The 22,591-nt window shown below is 39.2% G+C and overlaps 1 protein-coding gene across 3 annotated transcripts in view; it reads right to left on the reverse strand.

Annotated features, from left to right (window-relative positions):
- Positions 1-22,591, reverse strand: part of abcc3 (ATP-binding cassette, sub-family C (CFTR/MRP), member 3) — a 78,283-nt gene that overhangs the window by 14,855 nt on the left and 40,837 nt on the right. For 2 of the 3 annotated variants that reach the window (XM_028477232.1, XM_028477234.1), the window contains 15 exons: positions 21,658-21,835; positions 21,409-21,570; positions 20,644-20,736; positions 20,351-20,554; positions 18,217-18,363; positions 18,049-18,136; positions 17,438-17,504; positions 17,227-17,353; positions 12,841-13,017; positions 12,584-12,751; positions 10,562-10,745; positions 10,365-10,473; positions 10,127-10,277; positions 8,503-8,710; positions 3,227-3,540 (listed from right to left, as the gene is read on the reverse strand). In XM_028477232.1, coding sequence (XP_028333033.1) covers positions 3,227-3,540; positions 8,503-8,710; positions 10,127-10,277; positions 10,365-10,473; positions 10,562-10,745; positions 12,584-12,751; positions 12,841-13,017; positions 17,227-17,353; positions 17,438-17,504; positions 18,049-18,136; positions 18,217-18,363; positions 20,351-20,554; positions 20,644-20,736; positions 21,409-21,570; positions 21,658-21,835 — 2,377 coding nt within the window. Of the gene's footprint in view, positions 1-3,226; positions 3,541-5,898; positions 6,210-8,502; positions 8,711-10,126; positions 10,278-10,364; positions 10,474-10,561; positions 10,746-12,583; positions 12,752-12,840; positions 13,018-17,226; positions 17,354-17,437; positions 17,505-18,048; positions 18,137-18,216; positions 18,364-20,350; positions 20,555-20,643; positions 20,737-21,408; positions 21,571-21,657; positions 21,836-22,591 lie in introns of all 3 variants that reach the window. The other variant, XM_028477233.1, reaches the window with a different exon arrangement.

Genomic DNA, 22,591 nt, shown 5'->3' on the forward strand with positions numbered 1-22,591 from the left:
TTGTTCCATTCATCTCTAAAAGTAGTATAGGAGGAAGAGCTTTCAGTTATCAGGCCCCACTTCTCTGGAACCATCTACCAACCACGGTTCGGGGGGCAGACACCCTCTCTACCTTTAAGGTTAGGCTCAAAACATTCCTCTTTGATAAAGCTTTTAGTTAGGAACCAGCTCATAGCTCATAATTAAGATGCAATAGGCATAGACTGCTGGGGGGGGGGTCTGGCATGCTCGGTTGGAGAGAGGTTGGAGAGGGCGTTAAGAGAGAGGTCATTTAGGTTAGAGAGGGACCGGAGAGGGTCCCATTCCTCTTTCAAACACTCCCTCTATGTCTGCTTACTCCCTTGTGTGTTTGCTCCTGTACTCCTTCTGGCTTTTGTCTTGCAGGTCCGTGGGATCCTCAGTGTGGAGTTACAGAGACTCAGCGGCTCTGTCTCCACCCTTTCCTCTGCACACACCCAACACAGCATAACGTGGATGGCTGTTCATCATAGGAATGGGATCCACACAAGGTTCCTGCTGCTTAACAGAAGGTTTTCCTTGCCGCCATGATGAATTCATGTTGGGTGTGGGATACATATGTATGTGTATATACGTATATATGCATATGTGTGTATCCATAAAATGAAGAGTCCGTCCTTAAGACTGCTCTACTGTAAAGTGCCTTGAGATACCATTGGTTATGATTTGGCGCTATACAAATAAAGATTGATTGATTGATTGATTGAACTACAAAAAAATGAAATGACCAGACAACAATCAACTGCATCACATCATAGACAACCAACCAGAATAAATGTAAGGCACGCCTCAAAAACAGCATTGAATGCCGGTTATTTTCTCAGTTTTAGAGTTCATAAATGTTGCTATACTTAGAGCCTGATGGATCAGAGCACAGCAATGCTAACTGTTCCTGCTCTAAGCTGTAGCTGAACAGATGAAGCTTTAACCGCACAAACACAATCTGTTTGTTACTGCGTTAAACATGAACTCTCACTGGGACAGCTCTTGCACTTCATGCACTCCAGCTTTAACCATCTCACTCAAACTTTCTATTACTCCACTCGCTCACTGCGCACACACCCGCTCGTGCTCTTTAAAAACACAGTGAAGTAGAATCAAGAGCAGTTATCTTTTCATTGATTGCACATTGACTCATTTGTGAAATAAACATACGCAAAGAACAGCCAAGTTTGACACATTCCTAATAGAATGTGATTCCTATTAAAAGGAGGATGAATAAATAATGATCAATCTCAGAGAGAGACCCAACTCAGGCCAAAGTTAGCACAACTGACACAAGCTGCCATAAAGGGGAAGAAAGAGAGGAAAGCTGCTTTACTTCTTCTGCACAGAACATTTGAGCGGACTAAAGAAAACACTTATGGCGCGTTTCCATTTGCGGTATTGGCTCTACGGGACCCGATACTGTATTTCCTGAGGCTTTCTATTGAGCACCAACTTAACACGAGAAACTGCCAAACTCCAGGATTGCACTTTTTTGCTGCCATTCTCACAAGATCGCCAACAAAAATCAATGGAGGCCAAATGTTTCCTCTCTGTGTATGAGTTGATGACTCTACGCTGTGATGATTCTCAGACCCAATCAGTGTCTGCTTTTGGCCTACGTCACATTTTCAGACCACGGCTGCTTTTTTTGGAACCTTAACAAAGGTGGTACTACAAACAGCAGCACTAGGGACCTTTTTCACAGTGGAAAGGCGCAAAAAGGGAGTACAGCTGATAATGCCAGTGGAAACGCACCATAAGTACGCACTATTATATATAAATATAACAAGGTGCAGAACATGTGGGCAAAAACATTTCATTGGAAACCAGATCTTTTAGAACAAAAAAAATGTCCAAGAATGCGTTAGAAATTAAAGGTCCACTGAGCCTCTATAATCCTATGAATTCTATACTAACAGTTTTCACTTCAACAGCCCCAGTAATTATTCCACTGTGCAACGGTCAGATCTTTGTATGACCTCTCAGAAAACTGTGATCTGTGTGTGTGTGTCCAGTGTAAATTGCTAAATCATTAACACACCATGTGCAGGAAGTCCTTCAGTATGTGGACAGTAAAAACAGCTGCTAGGATTTCAGCTCCAGGTTAGCCATGATGACTCAGCATAAAAAATGGGGTTTAAACTGACTCCATGTTCTTCTCTCCCATGACTTTTGTTAAATGTGAAGTTTGAAGTTCTCCACTGAGCTTTCTAACAGATGAAAAACCATGTAGCGCTGCAGCCTTGAGAGATCGATGTATATACTCTCTCTGTTTTCACTTATGCTACAATATAAAGTCTCTAATTGAGCTCCATAAGGTCAGGCCTTGATGCTGTAAGATGGCATTTCGCTAGTTTTTAAAAAAATTATATTATTTTCACCCTCAGCTGGTAAATACAGTTTTTCACAGCTTTTCATTTAGAAACTACTTGTGAGTGAATTCATTAACAGAACAGTGACTTTATGAAAGAGTGAACCATTAACCTGATATTAGTGACTCTGTATTGCGATAATTACACAGATGTTTGGTTTTTCTATTGAAACAGGTTTTTTTGTTGTTCAGATAAGGTTTTCTTTTCATTATTTTTAAAGTAATAATGAGTAATGAAATGAAATTTGATTACATTTCCTGAAAAATGTATCTGATTTTATGCGGGAAAGCGGGTAATCTCAACATTATTGTGCTCTAGTTTGCACTTCTACATATACATAAAATACAAAATATGTAAGAAACCGACAATATTCAAGCAATAAGTCAGACACATATCAGTCCCAACAAGGTCTTCACTTTAAATTTCCTAGCTTTAGTGAGTTTTTTTTTTTAAACAGTTAAACATTAAATATCATGCGATTTAAGCACCAGGAGAGTTGAGTTTGAGTTTGACACATGTGCCTAAACATAATTACATTTTTTTAAAAAAAGACATAATAAACTTGCCGGAATTATATTAATAATATGGTAATAAAATGGGCCTGGCAGTGATTGAGAGGAGAGGGTGTTGGAGTTGCGGCTGAAAAGAGCAGAATCTCCTTAAATTGCTAAGATATATAGATCACAGCGAGCGCTAACCAGCTAAACTAAGATAAAGCTCTCACCATAACAGACCACAAAGTGACCACTGAGCACTACTGCACTAACAGAGCCTACAGCAGAAGAACACCACACACTCGCAGACATGCATTCCGTATTAATGAGTTAGCAGACTGGATGCCTATTTACCTGAAGCCACCAATAGAACAGCATTAACGGGGCTATGACTATGAGGAACATTGGGGTGAGGGCAGAGCATATGAGCAGCACATTCAGTGTGTACCAGAAAGTGCGCATCCATATGTCAATATTGTCTGGGATGAGGGAGTCTATAGCATCCACGTCCTTGCTGAAGCGGTTTAGTACCCGCCCAGAAGGGGTGCTTTCGAAGAAGGTCTGCGGAGCTCGCAGAACCCCCTGGAGCATTCTGCGGTGTGTGAGCTCTGCCGCATGCAGCGTACCGTAGGCCCGGCACAGCAAGCAGTTAGCCAATATCAGCACACCTGTGAGAAACAGGAGGGAGGGGGGGGGCAGCACAACAACAGCTGTGTTAAAAAGATCACAAGGCGATCTTTAGAGTCCTAATCCAGCATCCCTTGTTGTTTCCTGATGCTGTTTTCAGCTCACTGAATGTATAGGGAAAGAGTTTGGTTAGAAAAATCTCTCGTTTAAATGATTTAACAAAAACGCCCACAAACATGTTCTTTATTTAAGCTCGGCCAGGCTACAGCTACACACACCAATATATTTAGCATGGACTGTCAGCTAATGCTAAAGAAGCCTTAAACCTGTGCTCGTTTCCATGCTTTAGCTATCACTGATGAGTGCATCCTCTGACAATGACGAGTCTCTGATAAAACTCACATCTCAAATTTTTTTCTCAAAATGGCCATATACGATATAAATCATGATAATTTATATTCAACTTAAGTTTTAACAGAACTACAATTCTGGGTTAAATTTGCTGATGCAAAAAAAGCATATTTATTAACAAACAGCAGCACAATATGTGCCACTTTTGTCTTTTTCTCCTCCAAGGGACAGCACGTGTGAGTGAGTTCTGTAGTGTGGCTTGTTTAGTGAGTAGATCTGGGTTAGGACACAATTAGCAATCCATCCAAATGTGCTTTTTATGCAGTTTTTAGAAGTAGAGCAGCTCATAAAAGGAGTATTTATATATCTTGAATCTCGATATATTGCCCAGTACTAGGTGCAGCCATGAAAAGGTCAAATACATATTCTTAAATCCCTGTTTGGTTGATATTTGACTACATTTTTTACCCTAAAAGAATTTTAGGGTAAAAAATGTTAGAATTTTTGCACATCTAATAACTGTATATGGCATTGCATGGTCTATTACTTCATCTGCAACTAAAAGTAAGTTTATACTGTATGGTCTTTGTTTCCAATTCCTATAAACTCTTCCAATATAAGAAAAGACCCTGTTTTCCATCCATCAGCTGTAACTTCATAAACACATGCCTTATATAATGTATATTGCAGCCCATAACAGTAAACTGACACCTTTCTGTTTTTCTCAAAGCTGACAACTGAATACTGTATGTTCAAAGCAGCACAAACTGGTTGTACTGAGAAAACTACTGGTGTTTTCATTTATCAGCATCAATCACATGTCACTGCATCCACAACAGCACACTAAGCTCACTTTGAGCATCTGCAATCCTCAGGTGTATTAAAATGCTGCCACACTGCATGTTACCGTGCACTTAAGCCTTGATAGCTACACCGTCATGTCAGAAGTATGAAGATATTTAGGGGCAGATTTACTAAGAACGCAGTGACCCACCTATTGCTGTAAGGCTACGTTCACACTGCAGGCAAAAGTGGCCCAAATCTTTTGGGGTCAAGTGACAAGGTCAGATTTTCTTAGAAACAGTGTGAACACTCAAATCTGGCCCATATCTGATTTTTAAAAGCATGTCAGCACAGCAAAAAACCAAAACTGGTTTTGCTCTCACTTTCTTTATCCCCATCCTCCTCAGCACCTGCTCATTCATTCTCCTACTGCACAAAAACATTAAGACAAACGCAAAAATGCTAACTTCCTCCATGTTTAAGTCATTTTTACTGTTCTTTTGCGCATGCGGGTTAGTTCGGATCCACAAACAGATCACACTAGAATCTGATACAGGTCTCATTTTAAATGGTAATGTGAACTATTTAATTTTTCATTATACCTAAGCGAGTCACACCAGAGCGTCCTGGCCCATCCATCAATCCATCCACCTACAAAGCCTGTATATACCATTTTAATTTATTTTGCTACCAAAAAGGTCAACTGGCGCGTTAAACATTCGTTTGCTCCATTCACATCACTCCAACGTTGTGACACACACCACCTTCTTGTGGGACGTACTAAATGTGCGTAAAAACAAGCACCTGCTTAAGGTCACAATTTTTTGCGCCGCACAGCTGATCCGCCCACATTATGTATTTTTTAATATCAAACGCACTGAATGCATCATGTGCGCTCTGTTGCGTCTGTCCTGATTGCACCATTTATCAGTGTGCAAACCTTTAGTAAATCTGCCCCTTAGTGCATAATGAAGCTGCATCGTAGCAGTGTGAGTGTGTGACTGTGAAGAAGCAGGCTGCAGGCAGAGCTGGGAGTGTTGTGCTGCAGAGAAAGGAAAAGTAAATTCAAACTGCAAAAAATAGTGACACTCATGGCGGCGGCGGCGGCAGACATGGACAACAGTAAGGCCAACAGAAGCAGAGGCCAAAGAAAGGAGGTGGAACCAATGTTCATGCAGCATGCAACTGCAGGAAAAAGAGCAGTCACATGTTAGAAGGAAGAGGAATGAAGAAGACTCCTCCCACTGTCTCTCGGCATCAGGTACCTGAACAAAGACGTATATGCAAGCCAGTGGCACAATGACTACTGCAAAAATGGGCGTGGTGGAAATGATAACAATCATTGTGGAAACAGAGACGAAGAAGGTGCCCAGGAACATGAGAACAGTGGAGGGCAACGTCTCGTCGATGACGTAGATGTCCTTGGAGAAGCGGTTGATGATGCGTCCTATTGGGGTGGTGTCAAAGAAAGACTGCGGCGTGTGAAGTTTGTTGGTGAGCAAGTTGTAGTGCAGTTTCCGTGCTGCGCCGATGTTCCCCAAGGCTAGTGTGAAGGAAGAGATCATGACCAGGATTCCTGGGAGAGAGAGAGGAAGATAAAAACGACTGGAGCCAGAGCAGAGGCAGAAAGGAAGAGAGCAGCTAAACCTCCACACCTTCAAAGGAGAATAAAACCACTCATTATTGGACATAATAAAGTCATTGTGTGGAGTTAAACCCAGAGCAGCAAAGCAAATACTTTCAGATGACTTCAGCTGGTAAAGATTGAGAAACGCTCTGCAAAAATACTAAAATACTCCTCTTTAATGCTAAGAGCAGTGGATTTATTTAATGTGTACATAAATAGAAACATTTATTTATTTATTTTATTTTATTTTATTTTTTTTTTAAAGGATTTTTTTTTGGCTCTAGTGGCCTTTATATGACAGTTGCTTGACAGGAAGGGGGTGAGAGAGAGCAGGGAATGACACGCAGGGGGGGGTCCCAGGCCGGGAATCGAGCCTGGACCAGCTGCAGGTGAGGAGCTACAGCCTCCGTACATGGGGCGGGCGCTCAACCCACTGAGCTACACACCGCCCCAAATAGAAACATTTATGTACACATACTACTAAAGCTTTTTCTGTTTGTATTAAATTGCTCAAAATAAATAAATGCTGGGTAAAATGTGTATTTTTAAAGCTAAAACAATGTCTCATATCAAGTGTATTGATAAAACACACTAGAAGAGAGTTTATCATCAGTATATGCTAGAAACAATTATAGCAACAAATAACAGAATAACTGAGCATGAAAAGAAATGGAATGTCTACTTACTGAGTTAGAGATCTAGAGCTCTATTCTCCCATGCACGTAAGTCAAAAAAACTGCACAGCGGCGTTGTAGCTGTGTGCTATTCTCCCCCTGTACTTAAGTAAGTCGATGCGCGCCTCCATCGCAGTTACACACTGTGGGTGTAGAGGCGCTGAAATGTTACGCACATTCTTCGGTGTGCGCAAGTCCTTTTCCTCTTACGCGCTTCTAACCCTGAAATAAGTGCAGAAGAGACTCCCAGAAAGAATCTCTGCAAAGCGACACTGTCACGCTATCACGGGGGTGGGAGGAGTCACACAAGCACGCCAAAGGATTTACCATCAGCGTTACTAATATGTTCCCATTTCATTATATTATTATATTTTATCCGTGTGTCAGCTGTGTGTATGTGTGTGTGCGCTGCTACAGCTCGTTATAAACTCTGCAGGTGTGAGACTGATTAAACTATTTTAACACCGTGTACAACGTAAAGCCACAGTTTGCTCACACGTGAAACATTGATGATAATGACGATGTTATGTAATGTGCACGGAGGATGATGATGATGATGATGATGATGATGAAGCGCTGATCAAGGAGAGATATTTTAACTGTGACTCGGTCAGAATTTGTCTAATCCTCACACTGCAATAATCTGATCAAATCAACCTGTTATATTTTTTCTCAATGAAGGCGTTTCAAATTAAAGGTGAACTTTATCATTTTCACGGATTTCAGTGACATTTACAAGCGTTGGGAAAACTCCATATTCCGTGATTTCTAGACAGCCCAAAAAATAACATCGCCACCTCATTTCTTTCAGCCCGCCTTAATTCACTTCATTTTTCTTCGCTTTTTGGCTCCTGACACGCGGTGGGAGAGAAACGCGTAACTGCAGGCTCGTAAAAAAGCGCTTAAGTCCAGACAGAAAAACAGACCCCTGAGTTATTAGGTGTACTTTCTTAAAGGTGTACCATTTGTTATGTTATAAATGTTTTGCTAAATGTGTTGTATTTTGTTTATTTATTTTTGATTAATACTATTGATGTCATTTAATTTTTTCTTCTGTTACGTAATTGTTTTTTGTTTGATTTGTGCTCCCTATGAATATGTGGATGATTGTGGTATGAATGTATGGGGCAGTGGTTGGGGTGGGATGGGGGGTTGGAAGCCTGTGTTCTTATTTTATTCTGTAAATAAATACAAAAAAAGAAAAAAATAAATAATATAAAGACAAATAAATAAATAATATCTATTTTGGAATAACATTTTAAAATTATGATTAAATACTAAAAAGCTAAACCTAATTAAATGTATTGAATCATCTAAAATTGGGTTGCTCAAGAAGACATTTTACTAATACAGATGAAATGACATACTTTTCTTTTTTAAATCCTAACATTGCAAACGTCAAAATATTGAATATTGTCATTTCCATTACATTATTTTTAATACATAGTACAAAGTTGAACATGAACCACTCTTACCTAAAGGAGTTAAACAAAACCAAGAATATTTAGATGAAATTAAGTGTTATTGTGAAAGGTGAAACTGTTGATGAAGAGTTGTGTGATTCTCACCCTGTATAATGCCCAGCGCTGCGTACACCCCCACCCTAGTTTGGACATTGTCCCTGGTCTGGTTCGTTGAGGCGTCGTTGGTCCACTGACTCAGCCACACGTTGGCTCCGATGGCGGCGGCGCTCTGACAGCCGTACAGGAAGCAGATGAGTGCGGACAGGATGGGACCCACTGCCTTCACATATTCCAGGTACACTTTGGTTTTCACCTGCACACACAACATTATAATTCAAACAGCTTAGATTGGAGCCACAAAGTGAACTAAGACACTTTGAAGTATTCCAACCACCAGGAGGCGCCACACTGCACAAAAACAAAAACACTCCCGAAATCCTTGACAAATAAACTCAAAACCTTTCAGACAAAAAGAAAGAAATGAATAAATGGTCCAAAAATTACAAACCCCAAAAGAAAAGCTGCTCTACGTGAAGCACCACCTCCTCATTCTAATTTCGATACTACAGTATAACGATCTGTAAAGTTCACCCCGAATGCGACTTCAGCGACTATATTCGCATGTGATGAATCGCTTGAACATTGTCACGCTTTTTCCACGGCTTCGCTGTTTGCAGAGCCGGCAGCTGGACTGAGAGGGCTAATCACTTCTTCTCCAGTCGTATGTTTACAGCACTTATCATAGACAGCGCCACTTGTACTAACAGTTTAAACAAACAACTGATGGAGTTACTAAAGGATGAGTTTACTCAAAATATACCTAGAATTTAAAAGGTTTATTCAAAGAGTAATCCACTTTCATTTTGGTCCCAGTAAGTTGAGGAAGTGTACAGTCCTCTTGCTGCAGCCTGCAGCTCTCCAGACAGTGACGGCCCGAGGAGTGACGTAGAGAAACTCATTACCGATTGGATGTTGCGACACAGCGTGACTCAAAGTCGCGTGAAAAGTTCAAAATTTGCAACTTTGAGCAACTTGTCGCGCGACTCACTCGCACGTTCTAGTCGCTGGAATGGCACAAATCGCGTTGCGTCATTTACATTGATTTTGAATGTAATCTAGTCACCAGAGACATAAAACTCGTGTTTGATGTGAAAAATTGCATTCAGTGATATATCGCAATATTTCACAGCGCAATTATCGTTTGCATCCAAAAAAATTTCAAATAAATTTTTCTAAAACATGATTTTTAATGAAAAAAACATTTCATCGCTCTAAAGTATGCATAGCACGTAAACACCTTGGCACTAGGTGTCAGTGAACCACATCAGACCTTGTTAAACTACCTCACTCATCAATGCATTTTAGCTTAGAAGATGATTGCACTTTATTTTCATAAAACATACTGGACACTTTTATAGATGTGGTTACTTAAAAGAATATTTAAAAGAATTTAAGAACTCAACAGAATCAGAACATACCACTGGTTTTGATATTGGTACTAGAATTCCGGTGAATTACATGTACCTGCAAGTTTAAAAGAATGAAATACATTTTATTTCATAACATTTTGTATTTGTAAAGGTGAAATTTGTAATTATTGATATCGCGATGTATAACATACTGTGTAGCGTCAGGATACATCGTATCGTGACATGCAAATCATGAATCGTATCGTATCTATGGCAATGCACAACCCTACTACAGTAGAATGCCAAACCAACGCACTGACCCGGCCTGTTTCTGCCGTCTCTGCCTGCGTGAGCTTCTCCATGTTTTGTGGTTTCTGAGACTCCTCCAGCTTCTTCTGGCTGCTGCCACAGCGTTTCCTAATCGACAGCGGTCTGGGGTTTTCTCCTTCATTAGACATGATGCTGATTTGTCTGTGAATGAGGCAGAGATGGAGATGATGATGATATGTTTCCTGACTTAGGAAAAAAAAACAAGGATCAAAGGAAAGAAGTCTGCACCTCATGAATTTCCTCTTGGTTTCATTGACGATCGGCTCGTTGTCCACCATGTCTATGTGATTGCTAAGAGTGTCTTCCGGGAACATGTCCTCAACTTCTATCAAGTCCTCTGCAAAGCCACAGAAAACACAAGCATGAGCACCTGATGAACCCTCTGCTTCAAGGACGAAGGAGAGAAGCCGTCGGTTGGGTTGTACCGGTCGCCTCGTCTTCTTCGATGATGTCCTCCAGCGCGTAGTTCCTGAGAAACTCGGCAAAGGCTCCGTTCTGTTTGAGCAAGCCCTGGTAGGATCCCATCTCTGACACTTGGCCTTCAACAATCACCATGATGTTGTCCACCTGAGGCAGGAAGCTGATGCCATGGGTCACCAGGATACGAGTCTACAGTCAAAGCACAAACAAGGTTCAGACTTTAACCCTTAGGAGTCCAATCACATGACCATCTTAAGACAACACAGAGGGCAGATGCAGCCTCACAGAATGAAAGTGAGGACACTGGACTATATATCAGTTTTTAAATGATCTTGATAGACCAAGTAGAACAATAATTATGATAGATTAAAAACAATGAACTTTTCCTGATCATTTTTGTCGCCTTCGGTGCAGAAACGAACAGCAAAAAAAGGCCGTTCTCCCTTTCTCACAAAATAAAAGTGTTTCCAAGCAAAAAATACACCTCTTACCTATTACCAATACACAACATGAACCAATCAGAAATTCAATGGCAACTCATGACATTTGGTTGTTGAGGAAGTTTGTGTAGAGGTCTACCGATATGGAATTTTCAAAGGCCGTGACAGATACGGATTTAAAAAAAAAAAAAACTATAGCCTACGATATACTATTTTTTAAAGCACATTGATTATGAAAGACAATTGAAACAATCATATGATATAAATGTATATATTAGAAATTAAATTAAATACACCAATACAATTCTTAACATGTATTGAACTTTAAATATACCTGTACACAACCAAGTAAAACAAGAATCATTATCCTATTAAGGATATACTAGGATAAGGATATTTGATCAGGCACTATTATATTCTTATCCTATTATATCAGCTTTTTATTTGTAAGCCTATTGGCTTCTAACTCTCCCATGCACATGCTATTATTATAACTTTTATTTTGTTGTATATTCATACATTCGAATGGTTGTTTTTATGTTTACTCTTTTCCTTTAATGGCTACTCTAAAGTGCTAAATAAAAAAAAAAATAAAAAAAAAAAAATATATATATATATATATATATATATATATATATATATATATATATATATTTTTAAAGAAATCGACCGATGGCCGATATTCAAAAAAGTCCATATATTGGCCTGATCTATCGGCCGGCCGAAATATCGGTCACCCTCTAATTTTGTGTGTGTGACGTGCTGCAGTGCTACAGACGGAGCAAATAAGACGAGTGTGAGGATGATGTTTATTGTTTATAGAGGGAGAGAAATGTCATATTCTTAAAGACAATGCTACATTGAGGACAGGGAACATGTAACGGACTGATCTCAGCTGCTTAGGCAGCAAAGCTCCGCCCCCTGAGCTGAGCCCTGCAGACAGAGGAGGCTCTGAGGAAGGAGAACAGCAGGAGTCCAGATAAAGATGTCCTCCCATAATTCAAATGACCTGTCTAATGTTTTTTGGTACCTACACAGTCGGTACAATCTGAAACAACACATTGGTACAGAGACACACATGATGGCTCTGCCTCCAGGTGAAGTGTCAGGCCTGTGATGTGTCCATCTGTCTTATAGTGGGCAGGAACTGTTTCTTTAATGGCACAAATTATTTGTGGGATCTGATGGTGACATTATGTAAACAGTTTTAGATTATTTGTGGAAAATGTCCTGCTTTTTTATGTAAATTGTGGCATAACTGTGAACTTTTAAATATTTTTTTGATAATTACACTTTATATTTGCATTCCCATTCATCACATCCGTTAGTTCAACATATTTGTGGTTTTCACAATAAAAAGATCCATTTTTTTCTACTCGAATTTGGTGTTTTTGTGTGATTTTAAGTCCATTGTGTTTATAAAATATGTCAAAATTAACTATAAATTCATATAGCTAAATTTGTGCTGAAAAGAATGATACCAAACAAGGAAAGCTAAACTGTTTTTATGGTGAGATATAAAGGTAAAATCAAAAGCCAGCAGAAAACAAAAGATCATTATTATATCCCAGACGTCTCTGTTCCCACCTTGCCACTTAGACATCCCTCTGGACCAATGAGGTTGTCAAAGATGTGTTTGGCCACATGAGCATCCACCGCAGACAGTGGGTCATCCAGCAGGTAGACGTCTGATTCACTGTACAAAGCTCGAGCCAGGCTCACCCTCTGCCTCTGACCACCCGACAGGTTAATGCCCTGAAGAGAAAACACAGAAGCATTTAAAAATAAAGGCACTAACATGGAATACAGAGGCCACATGGGGTTGGTTCCTGCTGTCTTTCTACCTTCTCTCCAATCTCTGTCATGTCTCCTCCAGGCAGCACCTCCAAGTCGGGGGTGAGGGCGCAGGCCTCCAGAACACAGCGGTACCTCTGTGCATCGTAGGGTTTTCCAAACAGAATGTTGTCTCTCAGGGTGGCGTTCTGGATCCATGCCTGCTGCGGTACGTAAGCCACAGAGCCCTGAAGGAACCATATGGAACACCTGTGTCAAACTTATTTTAGTCCTGGGGCAAAATATTAAGCAATTTGATCTTAAGTGGGTTAAGATTTTATGTGGGAAAACAAGTCATTTTGGCAAGATTGTGCTCTAGTTTGCACTTCTACATATAACTAAAATACTAAATATGTAAGAAACTGACAACATCCAAGCAATAAATGACAGATATCAGTCCCAATAGGCTCTCCACTTTAAATTTCCTACATTTTTTGACCAATTTCTATAAAATTAAGGGAAATATTATGTAATAATATGAGGAAAATTAAAGATTTTGTAAGAATTTAAGTAGTTTAATGTTGAAAATATGAGCACCTGAAAATATTGTAAAGTTTCATTTACACAATGATTTATGTTATCTCTGTCATTTTTACCTTCTCCTGCGGGCCGAATTGGATGCTCTAAAGCATTGGATTTGGCCCCGGGCCTTGAGTTTGACAAGTGTGTTATAGAGGAACCGTATGACAAGGAGCAGCATTGATCAGCCAAACATCTGGACCTCATCAAAGCACTTCTGGCTAAAAACCCTTAAAACGATAACATTTGTGGATGATATTTCATTGATTTCAATTTCTCATTAACTTAATATGAAAACAGAAATAATTAAAAACAATATTACAATGTTATTATTACAGTTCTGGTAGCTTTATTTATCCTCGATGGGCATTTCAGTTCCTATAATCCAAAGACAACGACACATTCATGCTGCACTCATCAATCAATGACAGAAGGAACCCAGCAGGGGGCGTATGTGGAAGTGCAAGAAGAAAAGCACCAACATAATAATACTGAAGTAACATAATAAGTACAAGAATAAACCAAATACATGTGTATGCAGCAGAAAAAAGTTGGTTTGGGGTGTAGTTACTCATTAATGACGCGGGCCAGCACCTGCATCCTCACTTACATTTTCCTCAGGAAGTGCAAATATGAAATATATATTATTCCTCAACAGGATAGGTAAAATTCAGGGACAATTTTCCCTGTAGGGCTACATTGTATATCACATTACATTATGTTTTTTTAAATTGTGCAGAAGTAGGGGTACATGGCTTCAAGTTAAAAGTCTGAAGGGGTACGGGACTGTGAAATGTTTGGGAAACACTGATCATAAGATCCACGTCCATCTTGGAGATTTGTAAGAATCCTCAAATATCTCCTCTTGTTCCCGGTGTTGGTTAAGCACCAACAATGTAATTACTTACAATGGTGTTTTGTTGTCCCACTCCGTAAATTATTTTCTGCTGTCACATCAATCATTACCTCCGCCAATGATTCGGAGTCTATGGTAAAAAATTGGCAACACGTCCTCGACAATATATCCAGTGACAAGCTTTGACAGTTCAGCAGCATTAACTCCTGTCGCTTTTAGATCTATTTTCACCCGTTTAGCAGAATATTTGCCCTCGGAGTTTGGCTCCGTGGAAGTGAATGTTGATCTGAGGATTTCTCAATGACTTTCACATTCCTGTGCCGGCTTGCTAGGTGCTTACTCAGATTTGAGGTGGAATTCTTCTATGTAGATACAAGTTTTCTACCCACGCAGAGTGCACAGCGAACGCTAATGTTGTCGTCTTTTACGGAGTCAAACTCAAAGTAATGTCAGTACTTCCAAGATGTTTGAAAGTGCTTTCTCTCGCGCTCTATTTTCGTGTGTTTATCAATGATGTCACGCTGCTTACGTCATTAGTTTGTGACAACGGTGGCCAACTGGGATATAATGCAAAAAAAAGATTGGGTTATAATGCGCTATAAAATACATTGCACCCAACAAACAATAGCGAGACGGTTTCATTTAGTAATGCAGTAACGCAGTCTGCTTGGGGGAAAATAACTAACTACTGTTTCTTCAATAATAATCAGTTACTTTACTCGTTAATTAGGAAAAGTAATCAGAGCACAGTAATGCATTACTTCTTGTTACTGCTCATCACTGGATAAGGATGATCCACAGAAACATTAAACATGGGAAGTGATGTTAAATTGTCCTTTGTGCCAAAATATTATAGCCTGGTGAAGTCACACCCACTTCCTTACTTTTTGTAAGAAAGTGGGTATAGTAATGCGGCCGTTTCTGCTCACTTCCTTGCCCCAGAGTTGGTCGAGCCAATGAGAGCCGAACAGGAAAAAACATCATATCCCGTGCGCCAAGCAGTATCAAAACAAACACGGAGAAGACGTTCGAAACTGCGCTCTGCTCTGTTTTAAAAGACCTGGATAAATTGTTGAAACCACAACAAGAGGAGGCTTTAAAACCTTAAATCTCTACCGTATTCCACGCTGTTTTCGTCTGCTGGCTCCGTTTAGGGAAAAAGAACTACGCTTGTTGCGCTATTGTTGGGGATGCACCGAATATTCGGCTACCGAATATATTCAGCCGAATATTGCCAAAAAAGCAACATTCGGCCTTCGGTTTAGTAAGTTAAAAGCAAGGTCGAATAGTAGCGTGTGACGCAATGACGCAATCAAACAACGTGCAGTGATTTTGAGTCGGAAAAGTGTGTGCGCGTTGCTGCAGAATCAGCAGCAGCAGCAGCTCTTCCTTTCAGCGCACAAACACAGCCAGACTTTCCTTTCCATTTACAAACAATGTCGGATCTCGCTGCATCGGTTGGTGTAGCATCAGCACGATCAGCAGCAGAAAAAGTAGTGCAATTTGGGCATCCAGTAGTGCAGTTCGCATTTACATACAGTGTTGTTTTAGCTGTTAGATAGCTGGAGAGGGAGGAGCTCACATTCTAGGAGGCGTGTTAGGTGACGTCACCTACCAACTTGGGCAAAATCCATCTGTCCCGTTTGGAGCTGACTTTTTACAAAATGTGGAATAACAAGAGAGGGAGGAAACAGAACTTTTTCAACTTTGTCCCTCTGAATAAGGCTAATGGGATGTATATTACTGTAGCAAAACCATTATAAAGTGATTTTTTTTTTTAATCATACTTCCCCTTTAATGCACTTTGGTTTTTTTTGGAATGCATGTTTTGTTTTATTTGGAGGCCTAATATAATAGTAATTAATAATATAAAACTTTGTTGTGCTTTTTTTGAAAAGCAAAGGCTACTGGAACATTTAAAAAATGTCATAATATTCAATAAACACTTACATTCTTTAAAAAACATGTCTAAAAATGTATTCTAGGCTATTTATGCACTATTTAAAAAAAAGTGAAAAACTTAACCGCATTTGACATTCGGCCAAGCGTTTATATTTTATTCGGCCTCAAATTTTCATTTCAGTGCATCCCTAGCTATTGTTGTCAGGTCGGCTCATTGTTTCATTGGTTACTCTGTGCATGTTTGTCCCGCCTCGCTCAGCCACTAGCACTCATACGCCTGGTGAGCGCTTCCAGACTAATCGCCTGTATGAATAATACAAAGAGATAAGGATGGATCCCAGGCTAAAAAGATGGTAGTCACATGAGGTTTGCCATTTCAGAGTGGCATGGAGCTGTGTCTGATATGGGAAGGATGTTTGGGAAACATCATCAGTAGTATTCCTTTGAGTCAGGGGGTGTTTCGGGTTTTTATACGCTGGACACCCTCATCAAAGGTGGCCAGCTACAGGGTGATCCAGCCTGAGCGTGAGGTCCCATAACTGCTTCCTGGAATAGGATCTATATCTTTCCGGATCTAGATTAACATCATGAATGTAGATCTGTTTTACAAACCGAATAATCCCTATCTTTCATTATTCATTAAATTCCTATCTCGGTTCATATTTGACCAATGCTGATAAAATTTGACTGAGACATGTAGATTGGTTACTCTATCACCCCACTCAGTTTCATATGGATGTGAAAGAAAACCACAGTTATGGATAAACAGATTTTCCTCAATACCTTTGTAACATTTAGGTGATAATGCAGTATAATGGCGTGATGGAGGTCTACACTCTCAGTGTTTTTTAGGTGTAAAGAGAAAGTCCTGTAGAACCTAGGTTAGTTCACATCAATAAAAGGCTAAAGAAACCCCAATATCATTAATTTCTTTGTTTTCTTGCTCATATATAAATTGGAAACTTAACATTTTATTAACATTATTTTAAATCAATGACATGGACTTGAAATTTTTTTGTGCATTTCATTGCACAGTAAATGTAAATTTTAAATTTGTTTAAGAAAACTCCAGCTTGAACTGTTTTAGTGTTTCACAGAGAACCGTGTAATAAATTCCTACCCGAATAGAAACCTCTCCCTCCAATTTCTCCATTTCACCCAGTAGGGCAGAGATGAGTGATGTCTTCCCACAGCCGACATGTCCGACTACAGCCAGCAGGGAGCCCTGTGGCACCATCACGTTAATGCTGCAGACAGACATACGGGTCACATTCCATGCTTTTCAACACATACATGTGTAAACAGGAGGCGGTGGCTTGTTTGGGACATACTTGTGCAGAACAGGAGGATCTTCTTTTGCCCAGGTGAACTTCCCATTCACAACAGTCACTGAATAATCTGGTTAGGTACAGACGAAGAGAAATTCGTTTATCATCCAAACAATGGCTGACCTTTGACATGTTCATTCTGTCATCACCCGTTGACTTCTGAAAATGTTACACTTGATGCACTATTTCTTTTTGACTTTTCTGCTTGGACTGCACCTTTAAGATGTTTTGTTAGTTTGTCCTGTAGATTGTTATTTTATCATCTACCTCAAACCTTATGATTTTCTTTGTTTGTAAAAACCAAAATACTGCTGTGCACTTTAAATGTTTTTAAAATGTGAAAAATGAAAGACTAAAGGAATTGCCGTGATTTAGTATTTTTGACAGCAATGTCCTAAACTTATCATTTATATTTGAGAAAACTACCTCGTGTGTAGTAAAAACAACACATTTGTATTGTTTCACGGTTGTTCAATGTTTTACAATAAAATAAGGTTGGAACATTCAAGGTATGTGCTGTCTGTTAGGAGAAAATATCTGAATCGGCAGCTCAGGCTGTTTAAATAAATCGGTGATCGGTCAGAAAATTGGTGTACCCCTATTTTATAGTTCACCTGCAGCTGTGTTCTTCCTGTCTATCGACTCTGGATCCAGCTCATCATGACTCAGGAAATTCTGGATTCGCTTCAGTGAGACACTAGCCTGAAAAGCAGCATAAACACCCACACACACTATGGTTAGTTACTAAACAAACAGACACGCAACGTTAAGGCAAGGCCCACCTGCACTAAGCTGCTGATGACCTGAGGAAGCATGTTCAGAGGGAACCTGAGGATGTTGAACAGAGACAGGGACACAAAGGCTTTCTCTGCATCCAGAACATTGTTCTCATCAACAGTCACATAGACGGCAAACGTTGAGAGCGCAACCTGGAAATAGAAGAACTTGAAATCAGACACTAAGTAAATTACATTCAGAAATTGAGAATAGCTGCAGCTAGTGACCATGACCAGGATAAGAGACTGAGATCATGGTGGGATCGCCTGTTTTAGTGGAAATATGAGCACTAGCAGCGAACAACAGCTGTGGTACTGTAGAATAGTTTCAATGTGCAAATGATTTGTTTTTTTACTTTGTTTTTATTCATTTCAGCCAACAAAGTACAGTAAAAAGATGTAGAGTTTCCCTACTACAGTACATAACCATTTTTGAATTTGTAAACTTCAGGTTAAAAAAAACAGACAAAAACAAAGAAGCAACACAGTGTAGCACTACATAAACCAACAATAACCCAGCAAGCACCCAAGAAGTTAAATCAGAAGATATAACAAAACAATATTGTTAAATTGTTAAAAAATAGACAATATTGTAGTCAGTCTTTAAGACATATATACATAGCCACCATATATTGATAACATATAAATTCCCTATAGAGTCATTTATAAAGATACAAGGGTAAACAAAAATCCTGAGTACCAACACATGGTCATATTATTTTCACTTTGTTTATGTCTTGTTGTACATTTGAAATATATATTTTGTGACTGAAGTGGAGTGTTGACAACATAGCTTTTGTGCTGTCCCATTTATAGTTTTCAGTGTTTCACAATGAAGAAATAAATGCCTGTGGACATCAGTAGGATGCGTGAAGTCCTTTTTGAGCCTACCAAGAGTAGCAACATAATAAAATATAATAGATAATGCAGACATAAATGATTTAGGACTCAAAAGGACTTTCATGTTTTTATTTTTACAATTCCATTTTCTATTTGTCTATTCTATACATTTCTAACAGTATGCAACAAAACAAATCAACTGTTTCTAGATTACTTTTTTGTGATGGTTCTATTTGGGGTACATAAATATTCTGGTTTCCTGTAATTTAGCCATTTGTACACTCATGGAGTTAGTTCACACATCTGTTGAAAACTGTGATTAAATGAGAAAAAGATCAGATGAATCCCCGACAAGATTTAAGTTGTGTTGTGTATCCCCTCTATCAGATCAAAGTGAGCAGTTTTACATGAGATAAACACACTAATCATTGGAGAGTCGATATAACCATTTGTCAGATGTTATCTACCTTTCTAAAGCTGAATTTATAATGTATCAATGAAAAGAACAACAGTGTTTATGACACAATTAGAACTATATACAGATCTATTTATTCGACGGATAATAGTAAAAAGCAAACAAGCTGCCTATCTGTTTTCATCTCTTCCTGTCAGAATACCACCAATGATCTGAGCCATGACCAGCTAGTACCCTATAGCTCAGAGGTAGGCAACTTTCATCACAGCAGGACCACAAAAATGTGTTTATTTGATCGGAGGGCCACGTTATAAACATTCATCTGCATTTAGAATAATGAGCAATCAGCGTTAACAAAAAGTTTTTATAGTAATTTTTTTTCTGTCATTCTGTGTATGTTTGTTGTTGCCTTGCTAGATATGAGGCATTTTGTGCATTTATGTTGTCCTTTTGTGTGTTTTTCCTGTAAAATATATGTTTTTTGGAGTCATAATGTGTATTTATGCTGTCATTTTGCATTTTTGGAGTAATTTTGTGTATTTCTGTTGTCGTTTTGCTTGTTTCTAAGTACTGTGGGTTTGTGGAGTCATTTTTTCAGGATTTTCTTGTCTTTTTGTGTACTTTTGTTGTAATTTTCTGTAATTTTGTGTATTACTGTTTTCGTTTTGTTAAATTTTCTGCTAGTTTTGTGTGTTTTTGGAGTATTTTCTGTGCTTTTCTCTTGTCTTTAACTGTATTTTCCTGCAATGTTGTAATTCTTTTGTTTTGTGTATTTTTACATTTACTTTGGGGGCCGCACAAAATAAGAGGGAGGGCCGCATGAGGCCCCCTGGGCCGCCAGTTGCCTATGTCTGCTATAGATAGAACACACACAGTGAGTCGTACCAGGAAAGGTGCGCTGGTCCAGGTCATTACGGCCAGAGCTCCCAGGTAGGCCGACTTGCGCAGCACGTCCAGCTCCTTCTGCCTGATGGCGAGGACCTTCTCCCTGAAAGATTTCTCCCAGGCATAAAGCTTCAGCACTTTGATGCCGTTCAGGATCTCGTTCATCAACTTGATCCGATCGTCCTTGTACTTCATCTGCTCCACCTGACCGCAATCAAAACACCACCTGAGCTGAGTTTGTGAGGAATACAAGTGTCAATGTGATGATTGATTCTCAGTTTGTCTCGCCCTACCTGAAAGGCTCTGGTCTTCATCGCAATGACGGCGTTAAATGGAATCAACATGACCATGACGCCCACTCCAGCAAGCACAGATGGACCAAGATTCTGCAAAATGACACCAGCAAACAATACAAATTTAAATTAACATTAAGCAAGAAATATTAACTTAAAAAACCTACTCACTGTGGGCATTAGTGCCTATGTCATTTTTACCAATGTATGAAATGTAAAACAATATATTATGTGTTGCTAAACAATACATAAAGAGTTGAGATTATCACAACAAATAAGAGACAATTTACAGAATAAATGTATTCATTTTATTCTAATATTTTATGCAAGGACTCGACTTATCACACATTTATATTTATGGTTATTACTTGCTACTTATTGTGTATTTAACTTTTTATTTGTATGAGAGTGTAATAAGTGAATTACCCTGTTGTGGGATAACTGAAGTAGAAATAATAATCAATCAATCCATAAACAATATGCAGACAGGCTAAGTTATGTTAGGGCTACAATGTTTGTCCATGTAACTACACAATAAATAAAGAAACGGAAAAAGTAAAGTAATAAGTAACAGCGAACAGTCAAACAAACATGAAAATAAACGTTTTGAAATTACCAAATAAGTCCAAAATGACACATGCACATATTCGGGCTATGTGCAAGCTGTCCGTCAGAGAAATTTACATTTTCCGCCATTGGCTTATTATCAGTGAGGATCAATCTGTAGATTTACACTTGGTCAAGAAGCCCAATATGTGTATTTACCTGCCAGAGGAAGTAAAGTGCCAGTATGATCTGCACAGGAGCTGACCACAGCATGTTGAGGAAGGTTGTGAGGTCCATAAACCTTTGTGCATCCACGGACATCAGGTTGACCACTTCTCCCACTGTGGACGAACGTTTGGCAGCGTTGGTGATCACCAGCGCCTGAACACAAACGCAGGTTTAAAAGTAGGATTTTCTTCTAAACATTGACAGGAGACGTCCGACGTGGGAAAACAAGTCCGTGAATACCTTCCTGTAAATGGCGCCGATGATGGCTGTGCGGACATTCATGCCAGTGACAAAACAGTAATGAAAGTGGTAATGGAGGACTATCGTCTGCAGCAGGGCGTTGAAGAACATGACGAAGGCCAGCGAGTAGCCCCACCACATGGGAACGCCCTGCTGTTTGGTAAAGGAGATCAGCAATCTGGAAAAGTCCAGAAGAGACACACATTAGAGCAGGGATGGGCAACTCTATCACAGCGGGGGCCACAAAAATGTAATTGTATCTGTTCCAAGGGGCACAGTATCAACAATCGTGTCAGCATTTAGAATGACTGATCTGAGCATTACTACAGGGGGTAAAAGGGTTTTTATCTTTTTTTGTCCTTGTGGTTTTGTTTTTTAGCCAGTTTTGAATCCTTTTGTTATGTTTTTATTGTAATTGTGTATTTTTCTATTGTTTTCTGCATTTTTGGGGTCACTTTCTCTATTATTGTTGTTTGTTTTTCTGTAATGCCATTGTGTGCAATTTATTTGACAGTTTGTGTGTCTTTGGAGCTGTTCTGTAATGTGCTTTTTGTATTTTTGTAGTCATTTTGTTGATATGTGTGCTTTGGGAGTTATACTGTATATAATAATAATAATAATAATAATAATAATAATAATAATAATAATAATACATTTTATTTAAAAGTGCTTTTCAAGACACTCAAAGACAATTTACAGCATAAAAACAACAAGAGAATTGATAGAAGAAAATATGACATAGAGAAAAGAAGTGAGTGAGTGGGTGGTTTAAACATTAAAAGCTGAGTGAAACAGGTGAGTTTTGAAAAGTGATTTGAAGGATGAGAGGTCCATGTTCATGTTTCCAGGTAAACAGTATCCAGAAAAAGTTCTTCCCACTGCCATCAATGATTGTTTATAGAAATAGTTAATAGAAAACACAGAAACACAGTGA

Source organism: Gouania willdenowi, chromosome 19 (genome assembly GCF_900634775.1).
Source record: "Gouania willdenowi chromosome 19, fGouWil2.1, whole genome shotgun sequence".
Taxonomy (NCBI): Eukaryota; Metazoa; Chordata; class Actinopteri; order Blenniiformes; family Gobiesocidae; genus Gouania; species Gouania willdenowi.